General features: G+C 35.4%; 1 protein-coding gene and 1 pseudogene across 2 annotated transcripts; one reads left to right on the forward strand and one right to left on the reverse strand.

The window, feature by feature from the left end:
* Window positions 1-11,586: 11,586 nt before the first annotated feature.
* Window positions 11,587-12,960, forward strand: LOC120165518 (serine/threonine-protein phosphatase PP2A catalytic subunit-like). 2 transcript variants are annotated; one of them, XR_005519819.1, is made up of 5 exons: window positions 11,587-11,634; window positions 11,754-11,794; window positions 12,309-12,375; window positions 12,542-12,706; window positions 12,801-12,891. XR_005519819.1 is itself a non-coding variant. In XM_039175025.1 (4 exons), the coding sequence occupies exons 1-4, from the start codon at window positions 11,748-11,750 to the stop codon at window positions 12,930-12,932; spliced, it is 411 nt and encodes a 136-aa protein (XP_039030956.1). In that variant the 5' UTR covers window positions 11,735-11,747; the 3' UTR covers window positions 12,933-12,960. The 2 variants fall into 2 exon arrangements, 1 of the variants encoding a protein (XP_039030956.1); XM_039175025.1 differs by lacking the exon at window positions 11,587-11,634 and having other exon boundaries at window positions 11,735-11,794; window positions 12,801-12,960.
* Window positions 12,961-12,974: 14 nt separating this feature from the next.
* LOC120165516 lies at window positions 12,975-16,828 on the reverse strand (annotated as a pseudogene).
* Between the last annotated feature and the right edge of the window lie 3,228 nt (window positions 16,829-20,056).

Below are 20,056 nucleotides of genomic sequence, written 5' to 3' on the forward strand. Positions count from 1 at the left end.
TGATCTCTTAGTGATTTCGACCATCCAGAGGAAAATACTCCACTCATAGAGCCCTAGATCTTTGGTGGATACATTGTATCCAAAACAATAATAAAATAAACCTACCTCAGGTTATCTTTGTTGAAATTATTGAAACTGTAAACCTTGCTCCTAATAAGAAACTCTGTTCATCTCTAGTTTACAGTTGTATTCTAAGTAATAGTTTGCCAAAGCCAAGCTTAAGGTAAGCCTTGATGCCGCTATCCCTCTCAAAACTCAAATTAACCTCATTTCCTTAACAAAATCGGGATGGATAAAGGATAAGAAAATCGGGCAATGGGTTCGATCTGCTGAGTATACACCGGGAGCTAGTTCTTCAAGAGCTCCACCGGCACCAGGAGCGGAAGATGATCCTGAACTTCAACAGCTGATGCAAGACATTAACAAAGTTCCCGACGATGAGTCGGAGCAGCACGAGGAACAAGCACAATAAGAGGATCAAATGCCTCCATATTTTTGATCTTTTATGGAGACATTCGACTTCTGGTATGCATCAATGGATTCACGGTTTACATTTATAGAGTCCCATTTATTTTCTATGGGGACTCAACAATTGGAGAATCAACAAGAGATTCCAGCTAATCGTGAAGTAATGGATAATCGATTCAATACTAAAGACGATAGACTCGATGCGCTTACACTAGATGTGGCCAATATATGGACACATCTATCTCCTCCTGATCCTCCAATGGAGTAGACCTTGCCTAGTTTCGATTTTCCTTAAGATTGAACTTCGGATTTAGAACTTTGAATTGAATGTTTGAGTTTATTTAGGATGTTTGAACTTATCTATATATATATGAGTTTGATTTTTGTTTTGCATCATTTACATCATTTAAATATTAGTAAATATGACCAATTAACCATTTCACATTATTTTTTAATATTGAATTATGGAACTAATGGCTAACATTTCTCTTGCTTGTGATCTTAGTAGATTACGCTTTATCTTAATCTATCAATTGGCTTAAATTTCAAAAATATTGTTTAAAACTGTTTTAATATCTTTTTGATTTAACAAAAAGAGGGAGAAGTATTAGAGTAAGGGGGAGTAATTTCAAAACTTGATTTCAAAAATGATTTCAAATTAGAAAATCTTAAAATTATTAAAATGTTTTGTTATATCAAGAAGGGGGAGATTGTTGAAAACATTTTGATGTTTCGATATAACAAATAAATGTTATTGGATTTCAAGATTTTCTAATAAATTTTCAAACATATATTTGATCAAACTATTCGAATATCAAAATACTACTCCAAGTTTTTCAAATGTCAAATTCAATCCTTACTCAAGTGTAAAAGGGTGTTTTAATCTTTTAAACAATTTTATAAAGTATTTCGAGCCTTAATCGAGCCAAAAGTATTTTCTTAATAAATCTTAAACCGAAAAACCAGATTACCCAGAGGGTACCGATACCCCCAAGAGGATATCGATACCCCCATGTAAGGTTTGGCTTCGAGAAATAATAGATTGCTCGGAGGGTACCGATACCCCCCATCTTATAACGGTCGAAATATTTGAATTTTTACACAGCAGGGTACCGATACCCTATGTAGGGTACCGATACCCCCCCAACGCTCCAAGCTGTTTTATTAATTGTTTTCACACACTAACGGCTCTATTAACTCCACTAATGATCCACAACGTTCAGAAATGATCCAAGGAGTAATTAAACAAGCTTAGGAGCCATTGATCAACAACAATTATCAAGAATCAAGAGAGAATCAAAGAGAGAATCAAAGAGAAAGCATCAAACCTCAAGTCTGAGCATATTCAAGCCTATTTCATTCAATATTCATTTTTGCTTTCAAGAACACTTATTGTGCTCAATTGTATTATTATTGAGTGTTCTTTCTTTGTTATAGAATTGTGCAAACATCTTTCCTTGTGAGGATTTTCTTGTAAGTTTGCAAAATTTGTATTGTTCTCTTTGAGAGAGTGTGTTCTCAAGAATTTGGGGTATAATTCTTGAGGAATTTGTAAGGTTACACTTTGTCCTCAAAAGAAAGACAAATTAGTGATTTTTTGGAAAATCCTTAGTGTGGATAGCTAAAGTAGTGGACGTAGACTTTGGTTGAGAAAGTCGAACCACTCTAAATCGCTGTGCGAATATTTTCAATTTTTTGCAAAAGCTTCCACCGAAATTTTTATTGCCAATTCACCCCCTTCTTGGCCTATTTCGTCGATCGATTAACTCAACATAAGAGTAAATATGAGAAAATCTCTTTATTGGGACCATAACCCCTTTATTATAACTGATTTAAGAATCAATTATTATATGTACTTATTTCTCTGCCCCTCGTCAAGTTATAAATATAATTTTAATAGTATCTACATTTTTATTTTCATGACGCTTCTAATATCTTACAACTTTATAACATAATTGTTCACTTAATTTATGTCATATTTTATAATAACAATATACATTATAAATGTGTGTCTATAATTTGGAATTTATTCTAATACCTTGACATCTATGATGCTCAAACCCAGATTCTCAATGGATAATAACAATTCTTTTACTACGGAGACCACTTAATTCGTGCTATTAAAATACAATAACTACTGAACAATCATCTTCATATTTATGTACACTTTATATGATTCATCACCAATACTCCGCCCATGGTCTTACTCAATGGACTCCCTTTAATAATGTCATTTTATATTTTTAATTATAAATGTTCAAAATTCAGATGATATATCCGATACTGTTGTTCATAACACTATTTTCAATTAATATATTTTAACCTATTCCTGTGAAAAAAACAACAACTTAATTTTATAACACAATCGAATAAAAGTAATTAATTTGATTATTGGTATAAAAATCAATGGTAAAAAGGCATTAAAGGTCCCTGTTCTTTTGAACAAAATCAATGTGGCCTTCACATTATTTTTTTCTCTCGATGTGGTCCTCTGACTCAGAAAACAAATCCAATGTGACCCAGTGACCAACATTTTTCCCTCGTTGGTTGTTACTGCGCTGGCATGGCAGTTTAAGGTGTTGACATGGTGGTCCATGTTTGAGTTATTAATTTAGTCCATTTTTCATGTCATTCACCACGTTATCAACCTCCGCGTCAACACAGTGGATCGCCACGTCAGTACAGTGAAATGTCATGTTAGCATTGTAACGGTCAACGGAAAAAACATTGGTCAAAGAGTGACATTGGGTTTATTTTATGAGTTGGAGGGTCGTACCGAGGGAAAAAAATAACATGAGGGCCACATTCATTTTTTTAAAGTATATGGACCACTTTGGATTTTTGCCAAAATAAATCAATCCAATTAACCTGTCATAACTGAATCCTTTAATCAATCTGAATCAGATATCCAACCAAGTAATTAATTGAATTGATCAAATTACACAATCAGTTAAATCGATCTTAACCGAATTTTTCTGCTCGTCCTTCCCTCCGTCTCTCTCTTCACAAACAAACATTAGGCTCTTCACCATCTCCCCCTTTTTTTCCTTTTATTTTTTTTTTCATTTCTTTCCAGAAAATTTAAAATTTTCTCATATTTGATTTCTCTTTCTGAAAAAACTTGGATTTTTTTCTTTTGAAAAGTAAGTTGTAAGAAATTTTGCGAATTAAGAATAATTAAAAAAATATGGAGTATTCAAATTCACATGATAATTTGGACAAACATATTTCTCAACTGATGCAGTGCAAGGCATTATCGGAGCAAGAGGTATTTCATTTTCATTCTAAAATGGAATGGATCTATTCGGAATCGATTTATTTGCTTCTCGATATGTGGATGATTTCTTTTTCACTGATTCATTTTGTGTGTGTATTCTTTAGATATTTGGTTGAATTCATTGTTTATCTGTTCTTATTTTGATTTTTTTTTTCAACTTCATAAATTAGATTAAGCAGCTATGTGACAAGGCTAAGGAGATTTTAAGGAACGAAAGCAATGTTAAGGTGTATCTTATTCTATTTTGTTTCTATTATTGTTTATCCCAATATCATATTTCTTCAGTGGCAGTTTCTGTTTTCTAGATACATTTATTTCTATTTGCAGCAGCAGTGCATCTATTTTTGTTAATATATACAGAACTACTGTTACCACATCACATATGGTGGGATTATTGTGACTTTATTTATTTATTTATTTTTGGTGCAAGACAGCCAGTTAAGAGCCCTGTTACAATATGTGGTGATATCCATGGGCAGTTTCATGATCTTGCAGAGCTTTTTAGAATTGGAGGGAAGGTGATTTTTCTGATTGAGGCTGCTAAATTGTCTCAAATGTGATTCAAACTTCTATGAGCAATTTGAAAATGAAAACATGTATTGTTTTCTTGTCTCGCATTCATAAATTGATGTAAGGCTTCTGATGCCACTTGATGTAAGGCATTTGTACCTTAACAAATTGATTGTGGATCTAGGAAGGAAGCAAACAACCTGCATAAGTGAATGGCTCAAAAGAGATGGTTAAGGTGGTAAACATATGGATGAAATAGGTGGGCTGTTTAAAATGAGAGATGGAAGCGGAAGATGGTTTATAAGGATATGGTTATGGCTTATGAAACAAAGGGGTGGTAGTGAGGATAGTATCTTGAAAAAGTCTCAAAGAAGAACCAATGCTATAGAGAGCAAAGACCCAAACTTTATATTGCTTCTTCAAGGGGTGGTATTAAGTACTTTGACCCACTAGTTATATGAACTAGGAACTAGAAGTATCAAGGTGAAAAGAAAGAGGTTGACGCCACAAGTATAAAATACTTGATAAGTCGATAAAAGTCACCAGGACTTAAGGAAGAGAATAATCTCACTTATATTAATCAAAAGGTCTGCTTACAAATGAAATATAATGGCTTGTTTATAGTTTTTGAAGGGACTTGGCCGAATAGGTACATGTTGGTTTGGCCAACCCTTGTACCTTCCTAAAATGACATGATCTTTAATGAAAAAACAATACTTTAATGAAATACATGCTCTTCGCCAAATGGTTATGTGTTGGTTTGGCCCTAAGGATGATTTGAATGCATTTGGAAGTTATTTGGGCGCCAAAATGAAGAGGAAAGAGTCTTTCACCAAATAGGAATCAACCCTTGGTGTTTTGGCGCCAATTTGATGTCACATGGAATGCACATGCTTGAATGATGCACATGGCAGCCTACATGAATGCACATGGGTCTTTTTGCTATGCTTTGATGAGGTTGCAACCATATGATGATGTCTTGAAGTTCATGGAATGAATATAGGCAACAACTAGGCGTGAATTAGCTTCCAACGTGTATCTAGATGACATGGCATCCATTGGGCAGCCTAGAGATGAACTAGCTTAAAGGTAAGCTAGATGAGTGTCTTGGTAGCTAACTAGGTGAGTTATAGCTTGATGAACTCAAGCTAGTTAGCTTTGGTCTTCTCAGCTCCTCAGCTACTTCCAGCTACCTCTAGTCCACTTTTCAGTAATTTGGTCCAAAGTTCTCCTCCAGCTAAGTTCAGCTACATGCTAGCTCCTCCAGCTAAGTTGAAGCTCCTTATGTGATGAAATGAGTTGCCATAATGTTCATGAGCTAGTGTGAGCTGCTATGCTTGTCCTTTTAGCTAACCAAGCTACCATAATATGCATTGCTTTGTGTTTCACCTATAGGAATCACCAAACAAATAAAATAAGCAATGTGTGAGCTTATTTAAGGTAAAATGCATGCTGCCGTGAGGTGTTTGAGTGATATAAGCTATGAATGCATGTCATGAGCTAAGTACATAATGATATAACATATGTAAGCTAATGTGTAAGACCTAGGAGCTAAAATGAATGCATATGAGCTAACAAATGAATGATTAAGCATGCTGCCATTTCATGAATGTAATGAATCATGCTTAAATAGATGTAAGACTAATCTAACATACTTATAACATTGTGAATCAATCATAAAGATATGGGTATATGTTGTATGCATGAATATCATATAACATGCTATTCATAAATGATAAATGGAAACATGTAATAATAATATCCTAAGAAATGATATGTAATCAAAGCATATATTTGAATGATATGAAAGACATGATCAATTAAGCATAGGATGGAAATAATAATATGATAATTTATACTAACATGTGAATACATGCTTATGATAGAATAAAATGTATAAATGATATAATATAAGATAGGGTAAGAAAAAACTCCCTTAGAATCAGCAATGAAAAACATCCATGGTGTGATTAAGTCATGGAGAAAATTGGAGCTGGTTTGGATCGTATCATCCTCCCCTTCTTTTAGGCGATTTGTCCTCAAATCGAAGTAGTTTCTCATTGAAGACCTTCTTGATGTTGGAAGAATTGAATCCTTATGTTTTCCTCCAATAGATGCTTCACACGAAATGTTGAAACTCTTGGATTCAATTATGGTAACTTCACGTCCTTTAATGGGAGGACACAATGTTTGGGAACCATCACATGTCATTTGAACAGGAGAGACATATCCCTTCACGAACCAACTTGATACTTTTTCTTTATTCTTTGAATCATCACAATGCTTATAAAGGACCTCTATATCTTCATTTCATCCTTTTAATTCACCATGCTTGTTGGTGAAAAGGTTCATCTTTTGGTTGGAGTTATCATGTCGCTTGGTGAAGATAAGTGTTCTTTGAATGACTCCTTGTGGCTGATTTAAATCATCATGTCCTTTCACCATTGTGCCACTCCAAATGATTTCCTTGAAGGTTGGTATGATATCTTCACCATAAGAATGAAACAAGTTGCTGCAAAATAAATCAAAGTTAGAAAATGAAAAACTATTAACAAGATGAATGGAAATATCAAACCAGGGTGGATGTTTAATGGGTGTTGGTTGCTTAGTGATGGAAAACTCCATTGGTTGCTGAATTCCCTTCAATATATGCAATGTACTTGAAACCTGAATGATCTCAACTCTTGGGACTTCTATTGGCACATTCTTTTGAATTTCAAGAGGTACATCCTTTGAAATGTCAAAGGACATGTCTTGTGGATCACCAAAAGTCACGTCTATTGATTCTTCAAAAGACATGTTTCTTGAATCTTTAACTTGAAGTGACATGTCTCTTGCATTATCCTGCAAAACAAAAGAAAGAATTTGAGGGAAAGAGTTGTTAGGTGAGTCTTGCTTTCCATTCTCCTCTTCTCTACACTCATCAATTCCAAATTTTGTCATATCAATCTGATTTTCTACTTGTTCAACTTGTTGCTCTTCTAATACTTCTCTTTCAACTTTCTTCATGGCTTTAGTTTTCTCTCATTCCTCTATACGTGACTTAAGGGTCACTTGGCATTCATGGACTTGACTTGGAAGCATAGGCGCCAATATGATTTTCTTTCCTTGATGTTGGAAGGAATACTTATTGGAAAATCCATCATTAGTAGCCTTCTTGTCAAATTGCCATGGTCGACCCAACATTAAATGAATTGTATTCATATGCACTACATCACAAATGACCTCGTCTTGGTATTTCCCGATTGAGAATGGAATAATAACTTGTTCAGTGACCTTCAACTCCCCTCCATCGTTTAGCCATTGCAAATTGTAAGGGCTCGGATGTTTGGTAGTCTTCAAGCCAAGTTTCTCAACCATGTAAGTGCTTGCAATATTTGTGCAACTTCCACTATCAATGATCATCACACAAACTTTATCTCCCACGTGACATTTGGTATGGAAGATGTTCTCTCTTTGTTCATCCTCTTGACTTTGAATGTTCAAAGTCTTTTTGACTACAAAGATGTTGGATGGAAGAGACATGTTAGCAAATAAGGAAAAACAAAATGTGTGTAGGACCTTACCAGAATATACTCTTACAAAGCCTCATGAGTCACTCCAAGGAAACTTGAATGTCACTCAATCCACTCGTGTTTGCACTCTAGGACTTTAATGGCTTTTACTTGTCCTTTTCTGATCTCACACTCGCTCCAACCTTTTTCCTCTCAATTCTCTTGTCCCAAGTTCTAGAGAACTTTACTCAAAACCATATCAAGTAAATTTTTACTTGTTTGACGTCGGCTGCAAAAGGGTTAGTAGGAATGGAAAACAAAATATAATGAAAGGGTGGCTTAGAAATAGAAAGAATAGAACAAAAGGGTTACTTACACAAGTCACTTCACAACCTTCTATCACCACAATCAATTTAAAAGGCTTACTTGAATTGGCTTGGTGATGAGAATTGTTGATGAGTGCTTCAACTTTCTTTCTTTCTTTTCATTGCTTTTCTTCCTTTTTGAATGCTGGAATTTTTTTTTCTTTTGGAGTGCTTTGTTTTTCATTGCTGGATTTTTCTTGATTTTTTTCACTTTGCACTTCACTTGCACTTCTTTTTTTGTATTTTTCTTTTTGTTGTTGTTGCACGTTGCTTTCTTCTACCAAAGCTCTGATTTCCGTTTGATGTAAGGCTTCTGATGCCACTTGATGTAAGGCATTTGTACCTTAACAAATTGATTGTGGATCTAGGAAGGGAGCAAACAACCTGCACAAGTGAATGGCTCAAAAGAGATGGTTAAGGTGGTAAACGTATGGATGAAATAGGTGGGTTGTTTAAAATGAGAGATGGAAGCGGAAGATGGTTGATAAGGCTATGGTTATGGCTTATGAAACAAAGGGGTGGTAGTGAGGATAGTATCTTGAAGAAGTCTCAAAGAAGAACCAATGCTATAGAGAGCAAAGGCCCAGACTTTATATTGCTTCTTCAAGGGGTGGTATTAAGTACTTTGACCCACTAATTATATGAACTAGGAACCAGAAGTATCAAGGTGAAAAGAAAGGGGTTGACGCCACAAGTATAAAATACTTGAGAAGTCGATAAAAGTCACCAGGACTTAAGGAAGAGAATAATCTCACTTATATTAATCAAAAGGTCTGCTTACAAATGAAATATAATGACCTATTTATAGTTTTTGAATGGACTTGGCCGAATAGGTACATGTTGGTTCGGCCAGCCCTTGTACCTTCCTAAAATGACATGATTTTTAATGAAAAAACAAGACTTTAATGAAAATACATGCTCTTGGCTGAATGGTTATGTGTTAGTTTGGCCCTAAGGATGATTTGAATGCATTTGGAAGTTATTTGGGCACCAAAATGAAGAGGAAAGAGTCTTTCACCGAATAGGAATCATCCCTTGGTGTTTTGGCGCCAATTTGATGTCACATGGAATGCACATGCTTGAATGATGCACATGGCAGCCTACATGAATGCACATGGGTCTTTTTGCTATGCTTTGATGAGGTTGCAACCATAGGATGATGTCTTGAAGTCCATTGAATGAAGATAGGCAACAACTAGGCGTGAATTAGCTTCCAACGTGTATCTAGATGACATGGCATCCATTGGGCAGCCTAGAGATGAACTAGCTTCAAGGTAAGCTAGATGAGTGTCTTGGTAGCTAACTAGGTGAGTTATATCTTGATGAACTCAAGCTAGTTAGCTTTGGTCTTCTCAGCTCCTCAGCTACTTCCAGCTACCTCTAGTCCACTTTTCAGTAATTTGGTCCAAAGTTCTCCTCCAGCTAAGTTCAGCTACATGCTAGCCCCTCCAGCTAAGTTGAAGCTCCTTATGTGATGAAATGAGTTGCCATAATGTTCATGAGCTAGTGTGAGCTGCTATGCTTGTCCTTTTAGCTAACCAAGCTACCATAATATGCCTTGCTTTGTGTTTCACCTATAGGAATCACCAAACAAATAAAATAAGCAATGTGTGAGCTTATTTAAGGTAAAATGCATGCTGCCGTGAGGTGTTTGAGTGATATAAGCTATGAATGCATGTCATGAGCTAAGTACATAATGATATAACATATGTAAGCTAATGTGTAAGACCTAGGAGCTAAAATGAATGCATATGAGCTAACAAATGAATGATTAAGCATGCTGCCATTTCATGAATGTAATGAATCATGCTTAAATAGATGTAAGACTAATCTAACATACTTATAACATTGTGAATCAATCATAAAGATCTGGGTATATGTTGTATGCATGAATATCATATAACATGCTATTCATAAATGATAAATGGAAACATGTAATAATAATATCCTAAGAAATGATATGTAATCAAAGCATATATTTGAATGATATGAAAGACATGATCAACTAAGCATAGGATGGAAATAATAATATGATAATTTATACTAACATGTGAATACATGCTTATGATAGAATAAAATGTATAAATGACATAATATAAGATAGGGTAAGAAAAAACTCCCTTAGAATCAGCAATGAAAAACATCCATGGTGTGATTAAGTCATGGAGAAAATTGGAGTTGGTTTGGATCGTATCATAAATCATGATAACTACCATCATGCATGTGTAACCATATTCCAGCTCTGTAGATTTTCCATTACTAATCTGTATGGTATAGGCTATTCACTTGAACACCGATGCTTGTAATGTAAAATAAAACTCATGAAATCAAAATGACTTCCATACTTTTGACAGATGCCAGTAATGTAAAATGATTTATTGGGATCAAATTGACTTTCATATTTTCTGAGCTTGAATTGATTTTGTTGTTCCACTCACTAGCTGTTAGTTCATTTTTTTCCCTTTGTTTGTTGTTTCATTTTTAACATTTACTTTTTGGTTCAAAATTCATGGTCAGTTTCCAGACTCAAATTACTTGTTCATGGGAGATTATGTTGATCGTGGTTAATATTCGGTTGAAACTGTAACAGTAAGTATTAAGTTGTCCAGCTTTTTTTAATCTGTTTCACCTGGAATAATTGATTCTTTTACCCATTTTTTTCAGCTAGTGTTGATCTATATTAAGAACCTACTTTCTCTTTGCTGATTTAAGTTTGTAGTGATTTTGAAAGAGATATGACGGCTACATGATTTTCTCTAAGCTTACATTAATTGCAGTTCTTTCTATCAATAATGCTCTTTGTATGATAAATTTAAATAGGAGGCGCATATATTTTTATTTTTATTCATCTTAGGTTGTGGATATTAGCATTATAAAGATCTCCACATGCATAGTGTTTTTTTAGCTGAAAACATCTCAAACAAGTTTGTTTAAGCTTTTTGTTGTAATATGTTCACCATCGATACTCAATCTTTGTTTGTATGAAATAATATGATATTCAAAACATGAAATAAGTATTTAACTAAAAGAAAAAAATTGACTAAAATGAACTAATAAGTACGCAAAATTCTAGGACTTAACTATATTTATGATATCAAATCAGCAGCATAATTCAATTTCATAGAGTTAAACATTACCATACATGCTGTTTTGTCAAACTTGTGTGGCACGATAGCATTTTATCTGAGGTCAATATTATGCAGATTCATCAACAATGTATGGGAGTCAAACAAGAAAATAATGAAACTGTAATCTATAAGTTGATTTTTTTTTTCTGTTAACATAATTATTCTAGCCAACTTAAGGTGGAGTCTTAAATATACTTGTATAACTGTGGTGATTGTTCATTCTATGAATTATTTTGTTCAGACCCTTAATTCATTCCAGTTATTTGGGGAGTGCTGAGGTTGCAACTTATAATTTGTTTGTGATTGACTTTTTTTTTCAGCTCTTGGTAGCCATCAAAGTGCGTTACCCCCAACGGATTACAATTCTGAGGGGAAATCATGAGAGTCGCCAGGTTTGTTATGTTTCTAAGTGATTTACACACACATATCTTGTTCGTAAAAAATTTATTGTAATTCTCTTTTTCCTTTGCAAGTTATTTATCTACTTGATGGTTTTATATTTAAAATGCAGATTACTCAAGTGTATGGCTGTTATGATGAATGTCTAAGGAAGTGAGTATCTTATAATCTCTCTCTCTCTCTCTCTCTCTCTCTATATATATATATATATATATGGGTATGGGTGTGTGAATCGTGATTTCTAAAGGTCATTAGGCTTAAAGGCTTAATTTGTCTATTTGGACTACTTGGGAGGTAACCCGGTTATATTTATTGGTCAATGTGCACAGCTGTGATGCATGAACCTAACATGATAAATAGAAAACAAACAGCGTACTATGATAGGGATATGCTGGTGTAAGAAAATTTTTTATTAAGTTATTTCGATCTCGATGTACATATATGCTTGCTTTGCAATGAAGTTGCCTAACATTAAAGGGTTCTTAAGTATTTTGTGGTAGAAGGCAGGATTCACTAGACATATTATTCTGGATTTGAAAATATAACGTTGTTTATATTCGCAGAAAACAATTCATAGTTTTCTAACATTATGATGGTCCTATTTTAATTCTTCTTTTATTGAATTATCTGTCCTTATTTCAAGGTACGTTTTCTATTTTGATTGCAGATATGGCACTGCAAATATTTGGAAGACTTTCACTGATCTATTTGATTATTTTCCATTAACAGCATTGGTTAGTATGTTATTTATTGTTTGATGTTTGCTTATGATCTTTTGTGAACTTTTAGCTTGAAATTAGAACCCTAACTTGGGTTTGCAAATGTACTCTTTTTGTTATGTTTGCATTTGGCTTTTGTTAATGATTAATTCTAAGCGGCAGACTTTTGGGGTTTTTGAAGGTCGAATCTGAAATTTTCTGTCTCCATGGTGGGTTATCTCCGGCAATTGAAACCCTGGATAACATACGTAACTTTGACCGCGTTCAAGAAGTCCCACATGAAGGTCCCAATGATCGATGTGGTTGGGGCATTTCTCCAAGGGGTGCTGGATATACTTTTGGCCAAGTATTATTCATTTCTTTAGCTTTTTTTTTGTGGTTTTCAAGGATATATTTTTGTCATAATTTGATATACCATATTAACTTTTACGATACTCCAGGACATATCCGAGCAATTTAACCGTAAAAACAATTTGAAGCTTATTGCCAGGGCACATCAGCTAGTCATGGAAGGATTCAATTGGGGTCATGTATGTACTTACTCTTTTAGTGCTGATATCAGATTCGTGTAATTCATATCATTAACTCCTTCGAAAATTTTTAATTTTTGTTTCCTTTTCACCTGTAGAATAATGTCCGTTTGAGTGTCGAGGATCTGTAGAAGGATGTTGAGAACATTTTCTTAATAATTGATCCATAAGATTTTACTCATTCCCGTAGTGCATTATGATCATGTCTATAAAGTTACAGTTTTAATTAACGATTATGCATATTATTTTATACATAGTTCAATAAAAATTCATCCTGCTTGATAAAAATTCAATTTCAGAACATCCTACATGGTGTGTGTGTGTGTATATATATATATATATATATATATATATATATATATATATATATATGAACCTGTCAGCCTTCACATCCTGCTTCTGACAGACAGTTCATGCTGTATTTGGTCCCTCAATACTCTCCTAAGCAATTTGTTTGAAGCAGTCCTGGGAAACTCCGGGACTATCTTCACACTGTTCACCTGTTATTGATAAAATGTCAATATGCTTGTATTTTTTTCACGCAAGCGAAAATGACTTTAATTTTGACTTTTGAATCCGAGCATTCCGATCGAGTTATATGTTGATGCTTAGTTTCCGAAACTACAAATGAATGAAAGATGTAAAAACATTGAGGAACCGAACCTTGAACAAGGGTTGAGGTCAGTTTGAATGGCTTTCGAGAACACCGTCTTCAGCTTCCCCGGTTGTTCATCGAACCCTTTCTTTAGAACCACAAAAATCACCAACAGTTCTGGACCACCATCGGGTGGTGCTACACTTACTGCAGCAGTCTCCGAGATGCTTTCATCCGTGCAGTCACAAACACGTTCGATTTCAACAGAGCTTGTCTGCAAATAAGGGAAGTTCAAGCTTTCAGGACATTAATGAACTGAAATTTGACAGAACAATTTAGATGATATAGTTTGCTTAAATTACAAGACAACAATAGGAGGGAGGAAGGGTGGAATACCTTAATACCACCAAGATTCATTGTGTCATCAGCCCTTCCTTGGACAATAAGATAACCTCCGACCGTTCTCTTGAGGATATCCCCATGTCTCCTAAGGCGCTGTAAAGAGCATGGTTCGAATCATAAGATAGCCTGTCGAAGTATTCATCAAGGGGTGATTACAAAGCGATCGTTGCTTGAACATTGTTCTAAGCAATCTTTCTTTTTGTAATCCCCGCTTCATCGAGCATTCGGCAGAACTATTAACCACAGAATCCAAAAACCATACCATTCCCTTAAGTGTCGGCATTCCCTTGAAGTAAATGTCCTCGTGATCCGCGTTAAGCAATCTATCAGTTGCTCCCATGTAGTGAGGGAATAAACCAACTTCACCAACACAAGCTTTATCATCCGGCTGTCACAAAGGCCAATCATATGTGTTATATATGTAATCTGGGGAATTATCAAGTTTTATTAGAAATTGTTGCAAAGGAAACCGCACAAACTTTTGGATTAAGTTCTTACATGGGGAACTCCATGCTCATCCAATATGACTACACCAGTTGTCATCGATGCGGTGCTAAATGCTCCAAAAGCTTGTGGCTGCAGCGGACTCCCCATGATGTAACATGATGCTAGCTCGGTTCCTCCGCAACATTCAAGAACAGGCTTGTAGTAAGATTTAGATGAAAGCCAAAGGTCATCATCACATTAGAGGCTTCTCCAGTGCTAGCAAAAGATCTGCAGCCGTAGAAAACCGATTAGGAGATTTTTAACCGATGCAAAAGTTTGGTTTTTGGATAAGGGAAAGAACGTCTACTTTATCTTTGTCCAGTCTAAGCCTTCCATACACTTTGTATTCTTCCAAGTTTTCACTAAACTTGGAACTGTGCCCAAAACAGTTACTCCTGCATCCTGAACAAATTTCCCGAAACCACGGCCCAAAGGAGATCCATGATAGAGAGCAAGTGTTGCACCAGTTAGAAAGCACGAGAAGAGTAAAGTGGGTCCCATCGCCCATCCTAGATTTGTAGGCCAGCAGTAAATATCTCCAACTCCGACATTAATGTGAACTAGTGCTTCAGAAGAACAGCGAATAGGCGAGAGTTGTGTCCACGGAATAGCTTTAGGTTCCCCTGGTAAGTCCAATATAGCATACTTGAAAATTATCCAAACCGGAAAAGAAAATGTATAGAGTGTAAATCATAAATCAATTGACATTTTCCACCTGTGGTTCCGGACGAGAATAGTATGTTAATTGCAGAATCTATTGGTAGATAAGCTGGAGTGAACTGATTTGGTCTACAACAGAGGTAAAGATGATATTATGCAGTTATGTACTAGTACACAAATCAACTAAACTGCTCTCAATCTGTAATTGTAGACATTACATTACCTCGGATGCTGATTGTCATGGGCAAGAAAATCTTTCCATGATATGTCTTTCTCTCTTAATTGAATTCTGATGTCGTTTCCAAACACGGGGAGCACAATAGCTTTATCTGGAGAAGCCTCTATGACTCGACTGCATAGTTAAGAAAAACAGCAGTGAAAACCAAGAGTAGTAGATCAGTTGCCTGTGCAGCAGAGGGTAGTTTCTTTTACCTGTACAAAGGAAACTTTCGACCTCCTCTTGGTATAAAATCCTGAACAGATAGCAATGACAAATAGGGGATTAGAATAAGAACCGATAAGCAGAGATTTCCCTACAGAAGTGGAAGAACACCTGGGTGAAGATAGCCTTTGCCTTCGAGACCCGCAAACGCGTTGCGATTTCCTTGGCAGCAAAACTATCAGCTATAGAAACAACAACGAATCCAGCTAAAACTATTGCCAGATATATAATAACTGCATTTACTGTCATTGGCATATCAATGGCAATTGCATCACCCTCTCTGAAACTTTTCTGCAGTGCATTTGCCACCAACCTGTAAATTAAAAATCAGCTAAAGAAATAAGAGCTGCAATGTTCGATTATATCTAAATGACAAAACTCGAAACAAAATGCAGGTCAAGAAAATGAAAGCATACATGACTTGGTCTCGAAGCTGTTTAAGCGTCATACGGCTCACATCGGAATCATCATCGCCTTCGTGTCTCCATACAATCGCACAACTGTCATCCTCTTTTCTCGGATGACTCGAGGGTAATAAGCAACATTCTGCTATATTCAAAACAGAACCGGGAAGCCAAGTTCCCCCGGGTCTTGTTTTGTCAGTGGTATCCAGGATGCACTTGGGCGGTTCACGAAATGTAACTGCAATCTCTTTTAGTATGATTGACCAGTAAACCTAACCATTGTTCAACCAGGAAAAAGAAGTGGTTAATTTGTTTGTGTTTCTCCATGAGGAACAAGGAGAAGAACAGCAAGAGATCTTGTAGCTTACCTCAGGATGATGGACAGTGAAATCACGAAAGAGATTAAAACTAGCAATGGGATCCTCGTATGAAGCCCCCAAAAGCTTTGAACCGTGAGTCTCCATTATTTGTCCCATGTTTGTAAGCTTAGAGTCATGTCTGGTGGTGAAAAAAAGGCTTAGCTAAATACGAGTAGAAAGAAGGGAAAGGAAAAGAGAGTACAGAGAAGGGAAGCAGTAAAGAGGAGGGCCATGAATGGAAGCATCCCAATGAGCGTAGACGGAGTAATAGATGAGCTGGTGGAGTGCATGTGGGTGGTTCGGCTTTAGCACTCTGTTACTCACAACCTCTCTCCACACCTCTCTTGCCCACAATTGGCCTCCTCCTGCTTCTGCCTTTGCTTTGGAAGCTGCTTGTTTCATGAGTTGATGGATGTGTTGGGCCTCCTCGATGCTTAATACTCCGCCGCTTGCCCGGAGGAGATCGTCAATGCTCAGTTCGTTGATGGTGCTTGGTGTCATGACTGTCCGGTGTCTTTGTCTTCCTCCTTCTCCTCCTCCTCCTCCTTTGCCTTTAGACTTAAGAAGACTGATTGTTCTCTCCGTCTGTATTTCGCTTTCGTCTTACTCTTACTACAAATTAAGACCAATAAAAGGTTAGGTAAGAAAGCGATGTGAAGTAGGTAGAGTTAACGACTGGAAGTAAGTTGAGCCACGTGATGTGTCCATTTTCTTACATTTTTGCACCAGCATGAGGGTTAAATGGTTTAACCGTCCATCATTAGTTACCGCCATTGATAGTATAAAAAACAACTGTAAGGTGTCGAACCCATGTCACCGGATTCAAAGTCCGGGATGCTAACCACCACACCATGGAACCAAGGACATGCAACAAATTTTAGTTTTCACTAAATAACTAATTTCATACTATGCTCATTTGACAAAACTTTAGGCCAAAGTTGATGGTCTAAATGTTGTATGGCAAAGACAATTTTCACATATATTGCCGTCGAAAGTGGCATCTCAGTGGATCTTGATACGATCAAGAATGGTGTAGTTATATGTTTAGAAAAAAAATTTAGTCTACTACATACTTTATAGGTTAATTGAAAGGTGTCTCCTTTTGACAGATCGGGAGTTCTTCGAGAAGTGACTGAGTTTGAAACAGGTTGCTGCAGCATAAGTCAGTTGAAGTTGTAATTGGTGACCTCCTCAACCAGATCGATATCTTTCATATGGAAATCTGTTTGGGTACAGGAGGATAAGGTCATGCATACGGTGCTTAATAAGTTGAGTTGCTCGAACTCGGCTCGGTTAAAATTCGACTCAGGTTGACTCGATTCAAATTTTAACTCGACTCGATAAGTTCGCAAGCAGTTCGCTAATTTTTTTTATAATTTTTAATAGTTATTTTAAAATTTTATTTCATTCAAAAATTACTAAATTACTAATAAATAATAAAAACATGATAAATGACTAAATTTATAATATTATTAGATTTTACCTATAATAAAAAAATAAGATAAAAATTTCAGTGAGTTTAACTAGCAACGAGCTGAGCAATGGGTTTAACGAGCAACGTGCTTAATGAGCATGAGTCGAGCAACAAGTTTTTTTAACGAGCACGAATCAAGCAAAAATTTAACGAGATTAAAAGCAAGAAGTAGAGTCAAACAACAATTTTTTAACGAGCACGAGTCGATCACTATCAATTCGCGATCGACTCGCTCGATAAGCACCCCTAATCATGTTGTAGAAGTTGATTGATACACGGGACACATCTCGAAAGTTTTTGCTATTGCTTGGACGACAATTTTGGGCAGGTTTCTTACTAAAAATCGTCTTTTTTTGTTTAAATATTGATAGTATTTGTGTCTTGTATTTGACTGAGTCTAAAGTTCGAGATCATTTATTTTTTGAGTTCTCTTAGGCAGGTTTAGAGTAGTGTGCTGCGGGCCTGTAGTGTTGATCATCCAATCATGACGTGGGGTCGTGAGCATGGCTGGACGTGTTGCAACACGAAAGGGAAGTCTTTACTTTCCTTTATGTTTAGGTTTGCAGGAAACTGTTATGTGGAGTTGCTTTGAAGGGAAAGGAACAACATGGTTTTTCATGGCCTTCAAACATCTGACGTAGGATTATTGTTTCGCCTGAAGGAACTGATTCGTCTGAAAGTGGAGGAAGAAGGTCTTTTTTGACACTCGGGACATATCTCGAAATTTTTTGTTATTCCTTGGATGGCAGTTTTAGACATGTTTCCTAATAAAAATTGTCTTTTTTTTTTGTTTAAATGTTGATAGTATTTGTGTCATGTGTTTGACTGAGTCTAAAATTCGAGATCGTTTATTTTTTTGAGAGTTCATACCTTAGGCAGGTTTGGAGTGGTGTGTTGCGGGCTTGTAATGTTGATCGTCCGATCGTGACGTGGGGTCGTGAGCATGGCTGGACGTGTTGCAACACGAGAGGGAAGTCTTTACTTTCCTTTATGTTTAGACTTGCACGAAACTGTTGTGTGGAGTCGCTCTAAAGGGAAAGGAACAACATGTTTTTTCATGGCCTTTAAACATCTGACGTAGGATTGTTGTTTCGCCTGAAGGAACTGATTCGTTTGAAAGTGGATTGTTTAGTCAATCTTACTTACAGGGATTGAGGATGGTTGCTGTAATTAATGGTTTTTGATAGATGATTTATACTTATACAATGACTTTAATTTCCTTTCAATACATTTATTTATCCACACGCGCACGCGCACTCACGCACACATATATATATTCCTCTCTTAGTATTGAGTCCGTTTAATAAATTCTATCGTTAAATAATATTTTAAATATTTTATCTAGTGATTTAAGCGATGGTACATGTAGAAAAGCATGTAACGTATAATATGATTTGTTAATTATTAAACACTTTATTTTATTTAAATACTTATAAAATCATTATTTAATACATTAATATAAAAATATTTCAAACCTCAGAGAGACCCATTTGTATACTTTACCCTAAAAATAACTAAAAAAAAAATTTAAAGGATAGCACTATGTTAAAAAAAATCATGTACAAGTAGTTGGAAGATAGTTTAAATAGTTAATTTGGAAAAGGTGGGATGGGATTGTGGGAAATATAATTGGAAGCCTTCCTCATTTTTCTAGTTCTTTTTGTTATATAACATGTTTCAAAACTATTAATTTTTTTTAATAAATTGAACTTTTTCTATGAGATATCAAACAAATTAATCTGATAATCCAAGTCAAGTCTAAGAGTTTGTATAAAATATCTTATAATATAATCACTTAATTACTACCTAATAATCGATTTCTCTTATCACTACTCTAATTAAGCGACTTCCAATATAACTGAATTTCATAAATGAAAGTATTCATGCACAATCCTCCGATAATAAGTGGCAACACATAATTTTTGTATTTAATTAAGGCATAATAATTCCCATTCCGATCCGACCTAAAATTATATATCTTTCATCTAATTCAAATCCGATTTAAAAACTATACAACCGACATCCGATCTAAATCTGACTCGTCCTTTTGAGATAAAATCCGACCTACCCGACCCGACCAGATTTGAAATAATATATTTATAAAAAATTACTTTTATTTAATAAAGCATAGTGATTTAATTGAAAACAATGGTATATAGATAGGTATTATTATAATTATTTTTAAATATATAAGATAAAATTATAAATTTTTTCTAATCTATCGGTTTAGATATTTTTTACCTTAAACCCTAACCTAATCCAAACATAATATCTAAAAATCTGGTCTGACCCAATCTGAATCCGATTTTTTTTTAAGATACACCAATATAATCGAGTCGAAATC

Source organism: Hibiscus syriacus, unplaced genomic scaffold (assembly GCF_006381635.1).
Source record: "Hibiscus syriacus cultivar Baekdansim isolate YM2019G1 unplaced genomic scaffold, ASM638163v2 tig00111582_pilon, whole genome shotgun sequence".
NCBI classification, from domain to species: Eukaryota; Viridiplantae; Streptophyta; class Magnoliopsida; order Malvales; family Malvaceae; genus Hibiscus; species Hibiscus syriacus.

Excerpts from the sequence above, each read along its gene's own strand:
- LOC120165518 (XM_039175025.1), top strand. The coding sequence starts at position 11,748 with ATGCAGATTACTCAAGTGTATGGCTGTTATGATGAATGTCTAAGGAA. Across the intron at positions 12,376-12,541 it reads ATTTTCCATTAACAGCATTG|GTCGAATCTGAAATTTTCTG; the intron begins GTTAGTATGTTA and ends GGGTTTTTGAAG. Across the intron at positions 12,707-12,800 it reads CTGGATATACTTTTGGCCAA|GACATATCCGAGCAATTTAA; the intron begins GTATTATTCATT and ends ACGATACTCCAG.